This window comes from Carassius auratus, chromosome 44 (assembly GCF_003368295.1).
Source record: "Carassius auratus strain Wakin chromosome 44, ASM336829v1, whole genome shotgun sequence".
In the NCBI taxonomy this organism is placed as follows: Eukaryota; Metazoa; Chordata; class Actinopteri; order Cypriniformes; family Cyprinidae; genus Carassius; species Carassius auratus.
Genome location: NC_039286.1, coordinates 328,329 through 348,143, shown reverse-complemented (window position 1 = coordinate 348,143; position 19,815 = coordinate 328,329). Strand labels below are relative to the sequence as shown.

Here is a 19,815-nt window from a genome sequence, read left to right as displayed (position 1 = left end):
ACACAACCGTTCCTCTACATCTAGCTCTGTTTCTCCTGTCTCGTTTTTTTCTGTTGTCATTCTCGTTCTCTCTAGCTGTTTGTTTTTGACTCTCCGCAGTGTCTCCACGGAACAGATTAAAACGGATTATTGATGTAAATCTGTTAATGAATCTAATATTCAAATAACATTGTGCTGCCCTTCTTGCAATTTCTCCTTCAGAACTCCCCTTCTCTTTTGTTTTACCAACAGTTTTACACAAATCAGATAATCAAATTTAGCAGTGTTATGTTAGTATGATTGAGATACTATTATAGTTTTACTTAATATTTTTGAATTCATTTTTATTTTAGTTTTTACTCTTTTCATTTTAAATTTTGATTACATTTTAGTAATTTTGTTTTTGTTTTAATTATTTTAGTATATGAAGAATGTAAATGAGAAAGTTGTCTATTTTATTTCAGTTAACAATAAAGCTAGAACGAATTGACTGGCCTCACTGAAATGGTATTTGAATCACTCATCTATATTTCTTTCTTCCCCTCCAGGACAAATGACATAGGATGAACACTGCTGGTCATCTCTGTCTGTCTGTGCTGTCATCCCTTTTTGCACTGGCCTGGGCTGTGGAGCCACTGGGTCAGGCTGCCCCCTGCTCCTCTCTGGTGGCTGGGGTCTTATACGGCTCCTTCTCGCTCAGGGACCTCTTTCCCAGGCCGTCCGCTCTGGCATCCGGATGCTCCTGGACTGTGGAGAACCCTGACCCCACCAAGTACTCGCTCTATTTCCGCTTCAATCGCCATGCTGGCGCCTGTTTAGCTTTTTCACCGCTGGTGCTGCCCCTGGACCACTACCTTTCGAACCAGACCTGTGGACTCCCAGACCAGCCCACCTTCCCCTCAGACCCTGAAGCCGTCGAACTTTGCATGGTCCCAGGACCCCACACGTTCCTGCAATTTGATAAGAACTTTGTGCAGTTGTGCCTGACCACTCATCCCGACAAAGATGGAGACAATGGAGATGGGATTTCCGAGGGCCAGGCTCCCTTATCGGCGGAAACTCTGGACTTCCGGCTCATTGAGGTTCTGCTCATTAATAATGAGAATTCAAGTCAGTTTACGTGTGGAGTCCTGTGCCGGTGGTTCGAGGAGTGCTTGCACGTCGGATCAGGCTGGGAAACCGAGAGCTGCAGTATCACCCAGACGGGATGCGTGTGTCCCAACATGGCACCTCCGGTCTCTCTTCTGCCCACTGCTCCCCACAACCACTCTTTAGACCCCAGCGCAAGCGTGTTGCAATCCCCACCTGACGACTGTTGTGTCACACAGCTTCATTCAAAGAACGGCATTGCTATAGCACCCAGGGATGTCCGGCAAGGTAAGCCAGGCTACTTTCAGACCAGCTGCTAGCTGTTTCATTTATAGCCTGCTTCATTAAAATCAATTAAGCTGCTATACAAGCTACTTTGTTTGATTGGGTAACCAATCCGTTTTGGATCACAAGCAAGTGTTTCACTTTCAGCTTGATTTGATTTGGAAAACTCATTTTAGATTTCAATTATTAGCCTCTAATTACAAAAGGGGAAATAAATTTAAAGCGCTGAAACTGGCTCCAATCAGGATAAGTGTTTGTGATATAATAGTAATCACTGACTCCCCTTGGCTACACTGTTTGGTCCTGCTGACACTGGGTGGTGGGCTACACATACAAACACTTGCTACTACTATGTTATTGTTTGTGTCTTAACTGGATGTTACTAATTTGTTGATAAAATATGTTATTTTTGGTGTTTATTATGCAAAGTTAGGTCTGGTCCTCAAATGTGATTGACTGAGTAGCTATAGAAGAGATGATGTTTAGTACAGCACTTGGAACTGTATCAGTTATCTTTGTCTGTATAGTAATGCAGATCTCAGGGACTCTTTCTGCAAGATATATTGTTACGCCAGTAGATGGTAACAAATAACATATGAATGACTCATTGAATCACTTAACCAATTTATTCAATACCCCTGATTCAATCACACATCAATTTACTGAACCACTGATTCATTCAGAAAGTAGCGAGTCATTGAACCACTAAAACAATGTTTGCAAACCACTGATTTATTCAGATCTTAAATCTGTCATTTGTCACTTTTGCTGACGACACCCTTTGATGTTGATTTGTGTCTCATTAAGCATCAGATTTGTGGGTAGAGAACAGTTCAGGGGCCTTGGTGATACGTTTTAGATATATTTATTAGGATTATTCAGGTCAGCTTTCCCCTCTGCCCCCCGCTGTGCTTGTTTAAAAAGTGCCCATACAGACAGGTGATCAGACTCATTTAGGTGATCAACATCACTGATAGACTTCAGTGTCAAGTTGCCGCATATAGAAACATTCTGCATGTGTTTCCAGTTGAAAGGAAAGTGAGTCAGGAAGTGTGTTATTGACACCAAAAAAAGAAGCAACTAAATGGGGAAAGTGAGACGAGAGGATGTGTATGTGTACGCGTGCTTCAGTCTGGCTTTTTCTGGCTCGCTCTAGTGTCTCTCAGCTACAGCTACACTGAGTTTTATCCTCCCTTGAGTCAGCATGCTGATTGGCTGTGCCAGACAGGAGGACACTGCCAATGTTCCTGCTACAGAGATGCAGCCTTCCCCCATGCCCGCAAAGACTGCACATTAAACGGCCTTCTCCTCAAAGCTGACATCACTGACACCAGCCAAATTCAAGCATGGAGAGTAAATCTCTGGAAAGATGTTTACAGTATTTTTAGATGTGTATTGGGATATTTTGTTTCCCCATAATTAGGCCACTCTGGAATAGAGGGTATATAGCATCCCTGCAATTCAAATGATTCAAAATCCTAACAAATTATGCAGAACATCAGAGCACTCAGGCATATAGATCCCCTAAGTACTATATAATGGGATAATGCTACTTATTTTTCAATGCAGAAGTAAGCTAGCTACAGTATGTTCTGTGAAAGTGCAAGACTTCATTAGCTCCTATAAGTAAATAACTAGAAGAACAACAAAGTGTAGGAAACTATTTGCACTATAAACCAGTGCTTTTAGAATTATGACAATACATTAAAATCATATAAGGAATACCAGTCCACAATATAAAGCAGCCTAACAAGCTGTTTTGCAGAGCCAAAAATAACTGGACACTAATGACACTGGAAGCCTTGCACATTAAAGTTACAAATGGCTGAACCTGCTCTTATGTTAAAAATAAGGTGGATGTAATAATTAGATCCACAAGGATGTCACATCGTTTTTGATGTTTTTCCTTTTTTTGGGAGGGGTGGGGTGATTTTGAGTAAAAAATTACAAATTTATATAGATGGGAGATGAACCTATCACAGATTAAGTTTGTTTCTGTGAACTGTCAACATCCCTTGGTGTGCAAATGATTAAATAACAGGAATGTTATCCGAAGTCTTAATTGGATTAATTATTTAATTGTCTCCGGGCCTAGGCATTTCTTGCAGAGACAATTCCAATGCTCGAAGCCCATGTGAACATGGAACTTTTCGCTCCTCCGTGCACAGCATTGAGATGGGTTGGCGAAGGTGGATAAAATCCCCAAACTGTTACAGCGTATATTATTTTTATGTTAGTGCTGTAACTAATAGAGGCTAACTGCTGTTATTGCATGTGTGTGATGTTGATAATTTCCTGTAGACTGAAACATCAACTTGTAGCCAGAAGCCAGGTCACCATGCTGCATTATCTACAATCCTTGAATTAATGTTGATATTTTCTCTCTTTGAATGTGTCCAATAAGGTTTATTTATTTATTTTTTCTCCATAAAGCACCTTGTGCATTGTGTGTTTATATTTCTCTTATATATATATATATATATATATTAAGAACTATATAGCAATGTTAGTGAAAAAAAAAAATCTCTCTCTCTCTCTCTCTCTCTCTCTCTCTCTCTCTCTATATATATATATATATATATATATATAGAGAGAGAGAGAGAGAGAGAGAGAGGGAGATTTTTTTTTTTTTTTTTCACTAACATTGCTATATAGTTCTTAATGGGGTAGTATATACAAAACTATAAATTATGTCATGTATTACTCACCCTCGTGTCATAAGGCTGCAAGATTAATCAAATGCAATTGTCATGCACATATTGTCAAAAAAGCTGGTTCTGTGATTAGTAGTAAATCTCCATCACCTGCTTTCAGATGGAGCAGCATTTACTACATAGAGCCATAGTTCTCTGACAAGCTACGCAAAACAATTGCTATAATGAAAGCTGTTTGCGTAGCTTCTCAGTGAACTACGGCTATGTTTAGTAAATGCTGCTCCACCTGAAAGCATGTGAAAATACCAGATGTTATACCAAAATACCTAAATCCGACTGACCGGACTCTCTGCACTGCAGCGTGAACAAAATTGGCGGTGCCCATCTCACATTACAGATCACGATCCAGATAATTTAGAAATGTTTTTATATGACAAAACACACTCATTTACACATATTTATGAATCGGAATATCAGATTGTCCATGACATGGTATGCAAATTTGAATATTTTAAATAAAAATTAAAAGCTAAATAAAAGCGATCCATCTGTCATACAGTGTTATTGTAGATGCGGTGTGTCATGTAACAAGCCTGACACATCGCCATGGAAACAGTAAGGTGAACGTTCTAACGGTCGTCTAAAAAAAAAAAAACTCACTAGAATATTTTAAACTCACCACTGAAAACGTTAATAACATTTTTTTACTCCAAACTCACTTCATAACGTCAGCCGAGTGTTTAAAATAAATCCTTCTGCAAGATGATGTGGCTTCTTATACAGAATATGGCACGCAACATATTTCATAGTATTATAAACAGTGATAAAGGCTATACCGATTAGCATTACATTATAAATATACTTTATGATAATGAAAATTATAATTATAAAAACTCCGATAAACCATATATGTATTTTGCTTAGTCGTGTGCTTTTTGGTCACACTGAATCAATAAAAGCATTTAAAACTTTTGTTATTTCAGCAAGGGCTATAGGGCTTTCCTGGGTTTCTTCTGTGGGGCGTATTAGGAGTTTCAGAGTGATCAGAGATTTACTGCTGATCACAGAACCATACTTTACTGAAAGATATGCATGACAATCACAATTTCTGCCTTTATCGTGCAGCCCATTTCATGTTGTTTCGAACTCGTAAGACATTATTTTTTATTTTTTTTGGAACTCAAAGGTATTTTTGTTGAAATCAGCATTGCAACTGATATGTTTCCAGGTCCAGAAAGGTAGTAAAGACATCGTTAAAATAGTCCATGTAACAACAGCGGTTCAAAATAATTTTATGAAGCTACGAGAATATACGTTGTGTTATTCTCATGAACGCATCTCGAAGACTGACATGGGAGAGAAGAAATTGTTATCTTAATTTTTGTTCCTAAGATTTGTGAAGGTCTTATGGGTTTGGAATGACATGAGGATGAGTAATTAATGACAGAATTATAATTTTTGGGTGAACTATCCCTTTAACCCTCTGGAGTTGATTCACTCGTATACGCGTTATGAGGCATTTTTTCCTGACAACCCTGAAAAAAAATCATACAGATAAGAGCAATACATCAATCAAACCATCAAAACCTCAGTGCAATAAATAAAAAATGTATATAATAAAATAATATAAAATAATAACATATATTTTCCGCCATATTGTGAATTTTACAATGTAAATGATGTTAAAGGTTTGTAATTATTGTAATTATTATTATTATTATTATTATTTTTTTTTTTTACTAAAGACTTTTTTGTAAACCTGTCCTTGAATTGGGTAGTTGACTGGTTTGGTGGTCCCTGGGTTCTGTAAAGGTTGTAAAACCCTGCTGTTTGTCATCAGAAAGAGAACTGTAGAGGACTGCTGGTTTGCTGAAATACATGCAGAGCAGCCAGTTTGAGTCAATGTTTGAGCTGTGGGTTTTAGTGTAATTTTTTTTTTATGTTTCTTAGAATTGTTTGAGCTATACATCTCATGTTGGTCTGAGTAGAATATTTAGTCTTTCTTTGAATTCTGACTACGCTGCATTTTTTTCCCTGCTGGCATTCGAGTCTGTTACATCATTGACATATGGAAAGGGTAATGAATACAAGGTGAAATATAACAGAGGTTATATGAAGCATGAAATACATAATTAGTCTCTATTACTATGAATTCATCTGGGTGTGTTTCTCTGAATGCTTAAAATACTTCTTTGGTAATTGTGATGCCAGTGTATATTCCAGACAGGAGTAGATATGATCCGCAACCAATAATACTTTTTCAAATTTTTTGAGTGGTAGTAGATGCGTTCTTTCAGCCCTAACTAGGATAGTTGCTAGCATTACTACATCTTTAGTAGCACAATATTATCTATTTCCCCAAATTGTATAGCTTTGACCAGGTAATACACATTTAGCAATATAGTAAAATAGTTTATATCTTTGAAAAATGTTAATTTTATTAATGCACAGATTTGTTGGATATAGACGTATTTCAAGTTTTATCCACATACATACAGTATACTCACATAAAACAATACCACAAATGTGTGATTATTTGTATTACAAATGTAAACTATATATTTTTTTTTTTTTGTGGTATACCGGTGTATTTACCTATGTAGCAATACAATAAGTTAAGGTCAATCAAACACTTTCTTCTAGAATGTCCACTTTCTTATGCAGTAATCTGAAGTCTGAGTCATTTTAGTGAATTGTTTCATTTGGATGATTTACTTCCAGTGAGTCATTGTTTTGTAGCTACAGTGTTGTGTAATTAACTATTTTTTCAAGCATTACCTACATTTAGCTCAGAGGTTCTCAATTCAAGGCCTCACGCCCCCTGCTCTGCACATTTGTTTGTCTCTCTTATCGCTTCAGACATTTGTTCTATTAGAACGTAACAATTCAGACATTTGTTCTATTCCGCCATTATTCCATTTCGAAGCGAACATATATGTTCCATTCAAAGTGCATTGAAGTGTGTGAGATGTGAATTGAAATTGTATTTATTTACAGAGTATATGATGTCACACTTACCCGTGTGTGCAGACGTTGTGCAGCACAAATCCATGAATGAATGTTCTAAAATGAATTAAACTTCAATAGATTTCCCCTGTTTAGGGAGTAGGGAGAAATGAACACTGTGTAGACATGACCATGTCAATCAGAGCACGGAGCTCACTTCTAATGAGCTGATAATCGGAATCAGGTGTGTTAACAAAGAGAGACAAACAAAATGTACAGATCAGGGGGCACAATGACTGGAATTGAGAACTGCTGATTTAGCTTAACTGCTTGGTTTGTAAGTTTGTGTAAGCTGTGCTACATCACTGCATAATTGACAGTGGACCTTTTTTTTTCAGCGAAATTCAGAAAAAAACCATTGAGATTTATAAGAACAACATTTCCTCTTAGAGATGGAAGTGGACCTGTTCAGCCTAAAATTCTCCACCAGGTTAAACGATTTCGAATAACAGCTGACAAAAATCTCCGAAAGAAGCCACATAACTGCTCTAGTCAGAGATAGCAGGGTGCCTTCACCACCTGCGCAACAATTAATTTTCCTACTGTACTGTGACTGACACATTATCTGCTAGAAATACATGCAGCTAACAACTTTAGCACTACAACTGCTGTAACTAAAGGAAAGAAGTTGGACTGAATGCTAGTCTGACCAATTTTATTAACTTCAGTGCCCACACACGCTCATAGTTGCACACATTCTGTCTTTCTATTTGGACTCAAGACCTTGAATCAATATAACTCACTCTACTCTGAATAATAAGTGTGCTTCTGTGTATGCTTGTGCCAAGAGAGACTCACAAACTGTTAGCCAGCCTCCCAGTGTTTCTACAAAACGAACAACTTCGGGACACAAATTCGCATAGCGTTATGAGAAGGCTAGCTGATTTTGTGTATGTATTCCAATTTTTAGGCCCACATATAATAATTTTTGTATTTTTAAATAATATACTCTATTTAATTATGTAACATATTTGTCTATATTCTATTTTCTGTTATCTAACACAAACATTTGGAAACTGTAGAAATCTCATTTATGCACAATTTAACAGGTATGGATACCATTTATGAATATTGTAGCAAAAACGTTTATTTAGTGTATTTGTTTGCTCATTGAAGGCCTGTCTGCAGATAGTATTGTTGTAGTGTGTAAATAGTTTATGTGTATATTATGTGGAGCTGCACAGTCCCAGGGCCGAGGCTGCAATTTTGTTGTTAGAGATTTGTGAGCAGTGTCATTATGATGGATGAAGGAGTCCTCTCAGTTCTGGTTCCACTGTTGATTTGAACTGCAGGGACGGAGGAAGAGGACTGCTCCACTATCGGGCTTCTCCCCAGCCTTCTGTCCACATGTGGTTCCCCTTGACCTAGAGAAGCCAGTAGGTTAAGATCAGGGTCATTACTGCTGTCTATTATATCTTTCAGCCAGGTGTTCTTATCCTTAGTTTGGCTTGTTTTTTTTTTTTTTTTTTTTTCTCTTTCACTTAAAAAAAATAAATAAATCTGGTCATCCCACAGTCATGGAAGTGCCGCGAATACAAAATGTAGTTTTTCAGGATCCATGATTCTTTATTGTAATATTGATGCATACTGTAATCATTTGACACTCGTGCCAGACGAGGATCTTGCACAGAAGTTAGATATATGTTACTTAATATTAATAGGATAAAGGATAAACCAGAATCAATGTGTTGTCAATTGATCAACTTATTTTCTTCAGCTTCAAGGATTTTGTATCTTGCCGAAACTGCCTATTATAGTTAAGTTTAACAATTTGTAGTTGTAGAATTACCGCTCTTCTATAAGAGACACATTTATTATAAATGTGAAAACATGTCACGTGTTTAAACGCGTACTCCCTCCAAGACACTGTCTCTGGTTACGTGACCTATATCAAGATATCTTAATCTTTCAGCTAATTGTGCTAAATCTTACATCAAACAGTCAACGTTTGTTCAGAGATGGTAAATCTTCTGCATTAATAGTTTGGATCATGCTCTTTTTATCCATCTCCGTTTCTTGGCCTCATGGATGGTGTGCTGATAGACATGAGTACAATTCCACTTCATTGTGTTGATTTAATCAGCGTTTTCACTGCAGGAACTTTACCCAGGAGCTAGGGACTTTGGGCTGGTACTCGCTGTGTTTCCACAGCAGGAACCAGGAACTAAATAAAGTTCCGGGTAAAAAAAAAATGCCCCTCAGAAAGTCCCTGGTGGTGAGGTAGTACAAGTGGGACTTGGGCGCTAAACATCCTGACTGGTTGAGTTCACGCAGCATTGTGATTTTATTTGGATAATTTTCAAAAGATATCCGTTATTGTGTCATGCAATTTAATTTTAAAAGTATTTCAGGTGAGAATGTAGTTGTTTTAAACAGAAAATGAAAGGAGGCAGTGGTATTTGATATCGTAATTCGTTTTATTGTAAATGTACAGTGAGGAAAATTGCAGTAGCCAAGTCGAGCTAACTGATTTGAAGAATTACCAGATTTGCGTTGTCGCGGACATCACACTCGCGAGTCACATTCACAAAGTCCGAACTTCCGAGGATGCACGTTCAAAATCAGTATACTTTGTTTTGAGAAATGCGCACAGACCTATGTCATCCGTCTATTAACCTAATCTTCCGGTAATCTCGGTGGAAACGTGATATTATTACAATATGTCAATGTTGAATACCCTACATCCAGTCAAAATAACTGAGAAGCCACAGCTCCTGCATCCAGAAAAAAAAAAAAGATGCTATTCCAAGCACAAAGAGCTGCAGGTAGTCTTTTGAAAATTTTAAATCTCTAGAGAAAACTGACTTTTCTTGTTCTCTTCTTTCAATTTGTTTCCCACTCTTAGAGCTGCCTTTCAGGAATTGTGATGCTTGAGAAAGCTTTAATTACTTGGTTAATCTGATCTGAGATTTACGACTGACCTGCCTGTCTTGTGTGACAAATGTCAGGAAAGCTAGCCAGCTGACAGTCCCAGAGAGCAGAGACGATGTCCAGAAAGGACAGGTGGCCATGTGAAGTGAAATCATTTTGTACTTTAAATATTTATTTTTGGTTTCTCCATGCACCTTATGCCATTTATCGTTTACAATGTGACTTACAGTATCTCTACCTTTCTACCACATGAAGGAATATTCTGAGTTCAGTACAGCTTACGTTCTGGTTTCTTTCTTTTATGGTGAGACACTTACAATAGAAGTAAATGAGGTCAACATTTTGGAGGATTTGAAAGCAGAAATGTGAAGCTTCCGTTGAAAACAACAACAGCATATTCTGGTTAGGTATGTTTAGAAACATGCAGCTGGTTTAAGCTGGTCTTTAGTTGGTCATAAGCCGGTCCTGAGCTCTTTATAAGCTAGTAATGAGCAGGATCTAGTTGCTTAGGACCAGGACATGACCAGCTTATACCATCTAGATTTTTGCATTTTTAAAGTAGGTACAAGCTGAGAATAATATTTGTTATAAGCATTATGATGATTTAGTTTTGCTCTCTCTACTGAAACCAGAATAGTCCTTTAAATGTTAAAGTCTAAATCTCTCTATTTCTATAATGAGACTCGTTCCATCTCTGAAAAGTCCTTTGTCAATCTAAGTTACATGGTGCACTTTTGATGTATTCTGGTCAATCTGTTTTCAGTCAACAGCTGCACAAAGATTGGCTCATCAGTTTCAACTCAAATGGAACTTGCCGATCAATTATTGACTTACCGTGCATAACCTGAGAAAGCCAAGTAAATGCTACTGGATCTTCTCGGGTTGATTCGCTGGGAAATCCATTGCTCTATGCTGCTTTAGTGCCATACTTTCTCAAACCCATTATATCTCATTGTGAATCGTTCACTTCAATCCATTCCCAACTATATGAGGACTTTCAAGCTTCCAGTGCCTCCTCAGAAATACTTTTGAAAAAAAAAAAAAAACACAAGTGGTGTGCCATAAAAGAAACATGACAGCTCCTACTCCTTCACGCTCTCTTCATCCAGCCCATGTCTGCCATAGGAGGTGTTCGCTCCACAACCGAGCGCCTGCCCATCATTGCCTCCATGCACAGTGGGAGGAAAAAAGGGCTGTCCAAATCTTCAAAAGCAGGCATTTCGAAAACCTCCTCCCTATGCGGCAAGGCTGTGTGGTTGAAAGACTTGTCTTTGTGTTGCTTCCATGCATGAGAAGAGCATCGATCAGAAGAGCTTGTCATTAAACGTGGCGCTGCACTTTGTCTATTTTTGGTAGTATGATAGAGGTTTGGGTGGTGTGCAGGGGCCCAGCTGAGAACTGTCGTTAATCATTTAAGTCACCGCGCTCTGCTGCGGCTCACACAGAGTGGTAACTGAGGCAGTGTACATGTGCTGTACCCACATGCATGCACATATTTTAAACACACGGCCAGGTGTGTGAAACCAGCCTCTCTGAAAATCAGATGGAATGCAGTTCTGTTCTTTGTGGTTGTTCTCTCCTATTCACTTTGAAGACTTTGGGCAAAGTCAGTGAGGAAGAAAGACAGATAAAAGGAGACACCAGAGGTCTGACTCACATGGGGGGTGAAAAAAAAAAAAAAAACTCTACAATTGTTGCTGCACTTCCTAAAATTAAGATGTCTTTGTACCTCTGAGAAGGAAAATAGACTCCATCTTTGGCCCTTGTGGTATGCTTTGCAATCTGCTTTGTGAATGAAACTCTCATTCCCAGTCATGCTTGTTCAACAAGCTTGGGTATAGGAAGTAGAAGACCCACACACCTCAAGCTGTCGCTGTATAACACTTCATACTCTGAATCAGAATACCATACCCACCATCGTTGGCAGGAGGATTTGTTTGGACCAGGATTTGTTTGGGTTTCACACTGAGCTTTTTAGAACAGACTGCATTTGCAAACGCTCTCAGATTCAGACCAATTGGACATATGCCTTCAATCTTCGAACAGCGAGAACCACTCTGGCTAGTTGTAAAATACATTTTTTTATGAAGGAGACTGCAACATACTATTTCAAAATATACCATACAAAAAACTCTTCAGAATTCTAATATTCTTATTCTAATACTTCAAAACTAATATTGATGTGTCTCAGTAGTTGACAACAAATAGCTGCTATATATATATATGACAGTGATGTGTGACAAAACATACTGTGGTTTAGTTATTAGCTAACACATAAATGGCATGGTAAGACCAGGTCTAGCGATCTTACCATCATGTGAAACTTTTTTGACTGTTGATGTTAGTAGCGTGTTTTAATGTTGGTAATATTTCATCACCAACAACAATATTTTGCCTTACTATTCTAGTTTTCATGGTTTAAAATGTATTACATAAAAACAATAATGATTGGTTAATTAATAATAATCATCTGGTTTTATTGTACGGAGCCCCACACATGACATGCAGGAAAAAATATTAGACGTAATCGTGTGAACAATTTACTAATTTGTTCCCTCAATGTACTAGAACTTGCACACGTTTACTATTGAATTCCCTCGACTTACTATTCAGTTCACTCAATTTATAAATTGTGCGCATGATTTCCTATTTCTTTCGCTCGATTTGCTAATTTGTGCGCACAATTTAGCAAATCGAGGGAATGCAATAGTAAATCTAGGGAATGCAATAGTAAATCGAAGGAATGCAATAGTAATCGTGTGCACATTTTAGTACATTGAAGGAACAAATTTGTAAATTGTGCGCACAATTTATTTATTTTTCATGTGCATGGCTCCGTATTATTGAATATCAATGTTAAAATATATTGTAAGCTAATACAAAATAAACAATTTGCATTATTACAAATGCCTGCAAAGGGCACCAATGGCCTGGTAATTGTTGTTGTTACACTTACAAGATAATCAATTCCTTGCTTAATATTGACCATGGTTTAATACAAATATCCACTTAATTTTACATTTTGGCCACCTATTTGCAATATAAATTAAATTTCTTCAACAGAAACATGTGGACATCACAACCCTGACCAAAATTAACTATGGTTTTATCGTAGTAAAACTGCTTAATTTTCTTTTTGTGTGCCTGAGACTATAAAATCAATCAGACAACTGTATTAATAAAATCATAGCCATATGTAATTGTCTAGAGCTACAATTGTAATTTATAAATAATACAATTTAATGACAATTTATTGATTTACTTTTTTATTTTAATAAAGTTCTATTTTGATATATATAAATAATGTTTCGTTCTTTTTTTTTTTTTTTTTTGAAGGAGGGGGCCCAACAATACTATTCTACTTAGGGCACCCATTTGGCCAGCATCGGCCCTGGAAACATTCCGAAGTCCAGCCCTACTTTTTATTTTTTGATAATCCGTTTCACTCAGATGTACTAAGTCTAAATACTAGGCTAGTTATTCAACCAACCCTCTGAATACTTTAATAATTTGTTTTATTTGTACATCCCTGTCATTTAAAGCTGCAGGCGGTAACTTTTGTAAAAATGTATTTTTTACATATTTGTTAAATCTGTCATTATGTCCTGACAGTAGAATATGAAACAGATAATCTGTGAAAAAAATCAAGCTCCTCTGGCTCCTCCCAGTGGTCCTATTGCCATTTGCAGAAATCCATCACTCCCGGTAAGAAACAACCAATCAGAGCTATGGTCCGTAACTTTTTTATGTGTTCAAAATTTACAACATATATATAATAAGTGAGTACACCATGAATCCATTTTCCAAACTGTGTTTTTAGCCTGTCCTGAATCACTAGGGTACACCTATAATAAGTGTTTATATTCAGACTATTTTAGATTGCTTCGGGGCACCGCGGCGGAGTAACCCAGTACCTTTGTGATTCTTCATAGACATAAAAAGAGAGAAGTAGATCCGGCTACAGTGTTCTTCCGCAAGACGCAAGCAGTGACATTGGCAGCTAATGTCAACCCATGAATCGTTCATGGTATTGTATTGTGGCTTTATTGCTAGCATGTATGCTGGCTGTGTAGCACACAACAGTACTGACAAAGCATGAAGCACCTGGATGCACAACTTCCCATTGGGCACCAATTACTGGTGCAGCCTGAATAAGTCACAATCTTCACTAATGGATCTCTGTGCTCTTAAATTTTGTCAAATAATTTAGCCATGATGTCTGTACTACTGATAATATAGCTGAACTGTTTTTAGATAAACTGTCCGTTCACTTAGTCTGTTTGTCCAAAAGCATGTTATTTCCTTCATATTTCCATTTTTTAATGCAAAAAAAGGTGTGATATTTGGTGATTATGAATAATTTCAGTATCTCCAGTGCAGGGTTGGTGCCAGTGACTCGTGCCCTCTAGCACCACCCACAGTTTCACATTTATTGTAATTTTTGGCTAATAACTTTTGAACTGCATTGCCTAGAAATAAAATGTAGTGGACCTGGGGGGTTCAATTTCTGCCTGACTACATTACTCACTATGTTGAATTTTGCAGAACACCTCAGCACACAACAGTTTTCATTGGTTTAATCCCCAAATCTGGCACAGATCATATTGAAACCATGCCTGTCAAAAGTTATTCCAAGCTTTTTGATACTGTAATGCATTTGCAAATTTGAGGACCCAATACAGGAAGCATTGGTTTAATATATTAAAATTAAACTTAGATCCAGCGCTAATTTTGCCCAATGTCCAAAGCCCAAATGTCCATTTTGAATAGCTATAGATAGGATTTATTTATTGAGTTATATATAATCTTCTCTCTGTTATTGTTAGTTGTAGTTTAGTTTTATCTAAATTAATCTCTAAGAACAGTGGCATTTTCATGTTTAAAAAAAGTTTGTAATGGTTGTTTAAAGGGTTACTCCACCCCAAAATGAAGATTTTGTCATTAATCACTTAAAGGGGGGGTGAAATGCTATTTCATGCATACTGAGTTTTTAAACTGTTAAAGAGTTGGATTCCCATGCTAAACATGGACAAAGTTTAAAAAGTTAAGTTGTACGTTTGAAGGAGTATTTCTGTTCCAAAAATACTCCTATTGGCTCTGTGTGACGTTAGATGGAGCGGAATTTCCTTATATGGGTCCTGAGGGCACTTCTCCCGGAAGAGCGCGCGCTCCCGTATAGCAGAGCACTGAGAGCACAACAGGCATTCGCTGATCAGAGCGAGAGCCTCGCGAAATGTCACAAAAGGAGTGTGTTTTTGGTTGCCAGGGCAAGACAACCCTTCACAGATTACCTAAAGAGAAACAGCATTAAGGGACCAGTGGACGGAGTTTATTTTTACAGAGGATCAACGGAGTTGTGTAAGTGTTTGTGTTTGTTCCCTGCATTTCGAAGATGTTTGTTTTACAAACAAGGCCCAGTTTGACGACGGATTTGCACATCGTTTATTTCTTAAGGATAATGCAGTCCCAACGAAAAAGGGTCACGATCGTGTGTTGGAACCGCATGCGGTGAGTAAAACGGCTTCAAATATCTCTGTGTTGTCAACTTAGCTGTCGGCGTGTAAGCACATCAAGTAAACAACATGTGATGTTGTCATCAAACTGCACTTTCCACATGTACAGCTTAAAAAAAAAAAAAAAAAAAAAAAAAGACGACAAAGTGGAACTTAGTCATTTCCAAAACCGCTAAGCAAATATATACAGTTTCAGTACATACCACATAGAGACGCTGTTGTTGCTGCTGCTCTTGTTAAATTTCAGACTCTGGATCTGATTCTGGATCATAAATATACGCTGAATCTGACTGTTAGCCATGGTTTGTTTTGGCTGGTTTTGTCCTCACGTAATGTCACAGCTTCCAAACGCTATCAAGGCAAAAGCCTACTGGCTCTCGTGATTCTTTAGCTCCGCCCACAAGTCACGCCTACAGACGCTCGTGTTTTTGCAGGAAAAATCGGTACAGACTAACTTTCTCTTATGAATATAATAAAACTAAAGACTTTTTGGAGTTATGAAGGATGCAGTACTACTCTATAGGTACTCAAGATTAACAGGATATTGACTGAAAACGAGCATTTCAACCTCCCTTTAACCCCATGTCATTCCAAACCCGTAAAGCTCAGTTCATCTTCGGAACACAATTTAAGATATTTTGGATGAAAACCTGTAGGCTTGAGACTGTCCCATAGACTGCCAAGTAGATAACAGTGTCAAGGTCCATAAAAGGTATGAAAAGTCATCGTCAGAATACTCCATCTGCCATCAGATGTACACTCTGGGTTATATAAAGTGACGGGAACACTTTTTGTAAGCAAAGAAAACAAAAATAAGGCCTTTATTCAATAATTTCTTTGTCAAAGGTCTCTTTTGTCAATTTCATAACACAGTGCTGCATATGCTCTTCCGTGTCCTCCATGCCACAAGGATGTGCTGTTTTATTTTAAATCAAAGCTAAATACATCTAGAAACAGTGCACTGACACAGAAGAGCATACGCAGCCCCTCCTTATTAGCTGGCTCTTTTAGTTACATGTGATTTTGCATCAGAAGCAGAGGAACACAACAGATGTTTCTTGTCTTGCTCTTTATGAGATCCCCCTTTCTCATCCTCTCTCTCTCTCTCTCTCTCTGTTTCTCAAGAGACTTGATCAAGATGGTAAAGAGCTAATTATATGGGTCACAAAGAGATGTCACTCTCCACCTGGGGCAAGGTGTGCCAGAGCACACAACAGATGGAGGTCCACCCTTAGAGCAACTCTAATCACCACTTAAAATAACCTTTTTTTTTTTCTCTATAGAAAACAAGTTAGTTTTCCATATACAGGGAGGAAGAGTATTTTCATGAATGTTTGGCTTGAGCATGTCAGTTCAGATCTCCCAGTCACAACACAGAAACACAGAAACAGCTGCTTGCATCACTCTTTTGTCAGCTTTTCCAGTGTTTGACAATGTGAAACAGTAGTGATTGATATCCACATCTTTAAACATTAATTACTAAACCCAGCTATATCTGTATCTTAATAAAAATGTCCTCTCCAGTAATATATATATATATATATATATATATATATATATATATATATATATATATATATATATATATATTATGGGTGCTCCGGTCACGATCGGACGATCGTTATGTGCATTTCGTCATTAAAGCCGGTTCCCTAATCAGCGGTAAATTCCATCAGGTGCGTGATTTCACATAGAGCAGCTGATACTACACAGAGTTATAGTTAACTGAGAAGCTGAGCAAATCCACGTTCATTTTCAGCATTTATTTGCACATCTTCTCAGTTAACAACGGCTCTGTGTAGTAACAGCTGCTCTATGTGAAATCACGCACCTGAGGGAATTTACCGCTGATTAGAGAACCGCCTTTACTGACAAGATGCGCCTTAACGATCGGCCGATCGTGATCGGAGTATCCCTAATATATATTTTTTTAAACATTTAGTTTTAATATTAATAACATATTTATATTTTTTTGCATGTTATGTATTACTTATATATAGCCAAGCAGCTAGAGTCGATAATGAAGTCGATAATGAAGAGACGATAATGTTTGTTTGCTCATACAGTGGTTTATAAAAGGTTTTTACCATCTACTTCTGGCTCAACTATGTCACTGTGTCCAGAACACTTCCGACATTTGTGAAGGGACTGAGTGCGTATGGGGGAGGATGAGTGGTGTGGCTGACTTTAATTTACTTTTCTCTGCAATAAGGTAGTTATCATTTATCTCATCCACAGTACCAAGCTGTAATCTGTCAGGAGACACCAGTCCCTGAGCTCATGATTCAAATACACCCATGAGGATGTGTGCGTTTGGATTTATGGGAACAGAGAGGGAAGAGTATAATAATGAGATCTAGTAAGGATGAGGGGAAGTGGGTACACTACTTAATTGACCACAACAGGAAGCACCGATGGTAGCCATCTAAGGATGGAATTGGGATACAACACAGACCATGACTGATTTTGTCTCAAACTAAGTGAAAGTGACATGACATTCAGCCAAGTATGGTGACCCATACTCAGAATTCATGCTCTGCATTTAACCCATCCAAAGTGCACATACACAGAGCAGTGAACACATACACACACTGTGAACACAAACCTGGTGCAGTGGGTAGCCATTTATGCTGCAGCACCAAGGGAACAGTTGGGGGTTTAATGCCTTGCTCAAGGACACCTTTTTATTGTCATCGTGTTATTGCCGGCCCAAGATTCAAACCCACAACCCTAGGGTTAGGAGTCAAACTCTCTAACCACTAGGCCACAACTTCCTTAGCATCATGACACATGGTGTGTAGGAAAAAAATTGAAAATGCTACTAATTATAATGAATGGTGGCATTTGAAAACATATTACTTTTGCAATTCTGTTTGGTGATGCTAGTAGCATTAAACTCCATTTGGTAATGGTAGTTAGCCAAATAACACACTTTATCTGTAACTTCATACAAGGGCTGTCATGATTCCTTGATTCAATTAGTACTCGATAAAAAAAAAAAAAAAAAACACACAAAAAAATCCTTGATTGCATTTTGCCTATGTTGAGTAACTGGCAAAATAAGAATGATATGCATTATTAGACCATCTTCCAAGGCTGTGTGATGTATTAAAACAATTTAAAAATCATAATAAAGCATAATACTGTAAGATTCAATTAAATAAACATATGCGAGGTAGTTTTAATATCAGAGTGGCTTCTTTGACAGTAATTCCTGCTCTACACAAACTGTTATCATTTACATGTGTGGAGTGTCTCCAACCCTGCATATTGTTGTGAGTTTGGGTTTATTATAACATTCATCTGGAAACACAATGTGCGTAATTTCATTAGATTTGTAAGGTAAATAATTTATAAACATATGCAAACACAGGAAAATACATCAATATCTTTTTTTTTTTTTTTTTTCAGTATGCTAACGGTTCTTTGCGATTTCAAAATAAAAGTTTACACCCGCGCTCAGAATTTGCACATTTTGAAGACAACATATTCAATAAATTACAGGGGCTGTAGCATTTCTGTCTAATACAAGGATTAGATTGCACAGTAAAGTGTAAAAACAATCATAAGGCCATTGGCGACATATGATTTCTTGCCTTTGATACTTAATTTGAACTAATTATTTGTATGTATGCTAAGTCTTTTTAAAGGCTTTTGTTCCCTTAGGTCTATTTTTATTACCAAAAAAAAATGCTATCTGTCTGACTGTCCGTCCGACCGTCCTTTTATTTATGTATGTATTTATGTATATATGTATGTATTTACATGTGCCCCCACCCATACACACACTACATTTATTGCATTTATGGTGCTTTTAATATACTGTAACATACAATCATCCACCTTTTTTTATCTTTTAGCAGGTGAGGAGACTTTCAGTCTGTACTGTTTGTTCTGTCATAAACATGCCTTTCATTTATGGTAGCAATCCTTTTGTTCATTCAAAAAGGTCCTGATAGTAGTGTTGCATGTGTTTGTCTGTTTCTTGATTGCCGTGTCCTCAAGATCAGCCTCGGGTGATTGTTATTCCATGGGTCAGTGTCAAGAGACTGTTTTAAATGGAGCAGATGAATGAGGAAGGGCAAGGAGGAGAGAACGAGAGAAAGATATGGAGTGAGGCGAAGAGAGCGAAATGGAGAGAGACAGGTCCCTTTTGATTGCTGTGGTAACGAGATTAGTATTCCGAGTCCATCAGTTCCATCTCACCATCTCTTTGGGTGGTGGCAAAGCACTAAGGTCTTTTATATGCTGCCTTCATTTTTAGTTGCTTGCTTTCTAGCTACAATCCACTCTGAGTTCAGATGCATACAGGCTTAAAGAGCTCAAGGTTGGAGGCCACCTCTGGCAGCCGGCCATCACTACACTCGGACTGTGGCAAAAGACTTCAGGGTATAGGGTTTTCAATCACTCAAGGCAAA

At 37.7% G+C, this 19,815-nt stretch overlaps 1 protein-coding gene across 6 annotated transcripts in view; it reads left to right on the top strand.

The window, feature by feature from the left end:
- The window catches only part of LOC113062035 (adhesion G protein-coupled receptor B2), a 273,272-nt gene that overhangs the window by 79,194 nt on the left and 174,263 nt on the right, over positions 1-19,815 (top strand). For all 6 annotated transcript variants that reach the window (XM_026231541.1, XM_026231540.1, XM_026231542.1 and 3 more), the window contains exon 2: positions 528-1,356. In XM_026231541.1, the coding sequence (XP_026087326.1) occupies positions 543-1,356 (814 nt within the window). In that variant the 5' untranslated portion in view covers positions 528-542. The remainder of the gene's footprint in view (positions 1-527; positions 1,357-19,815) is intronic.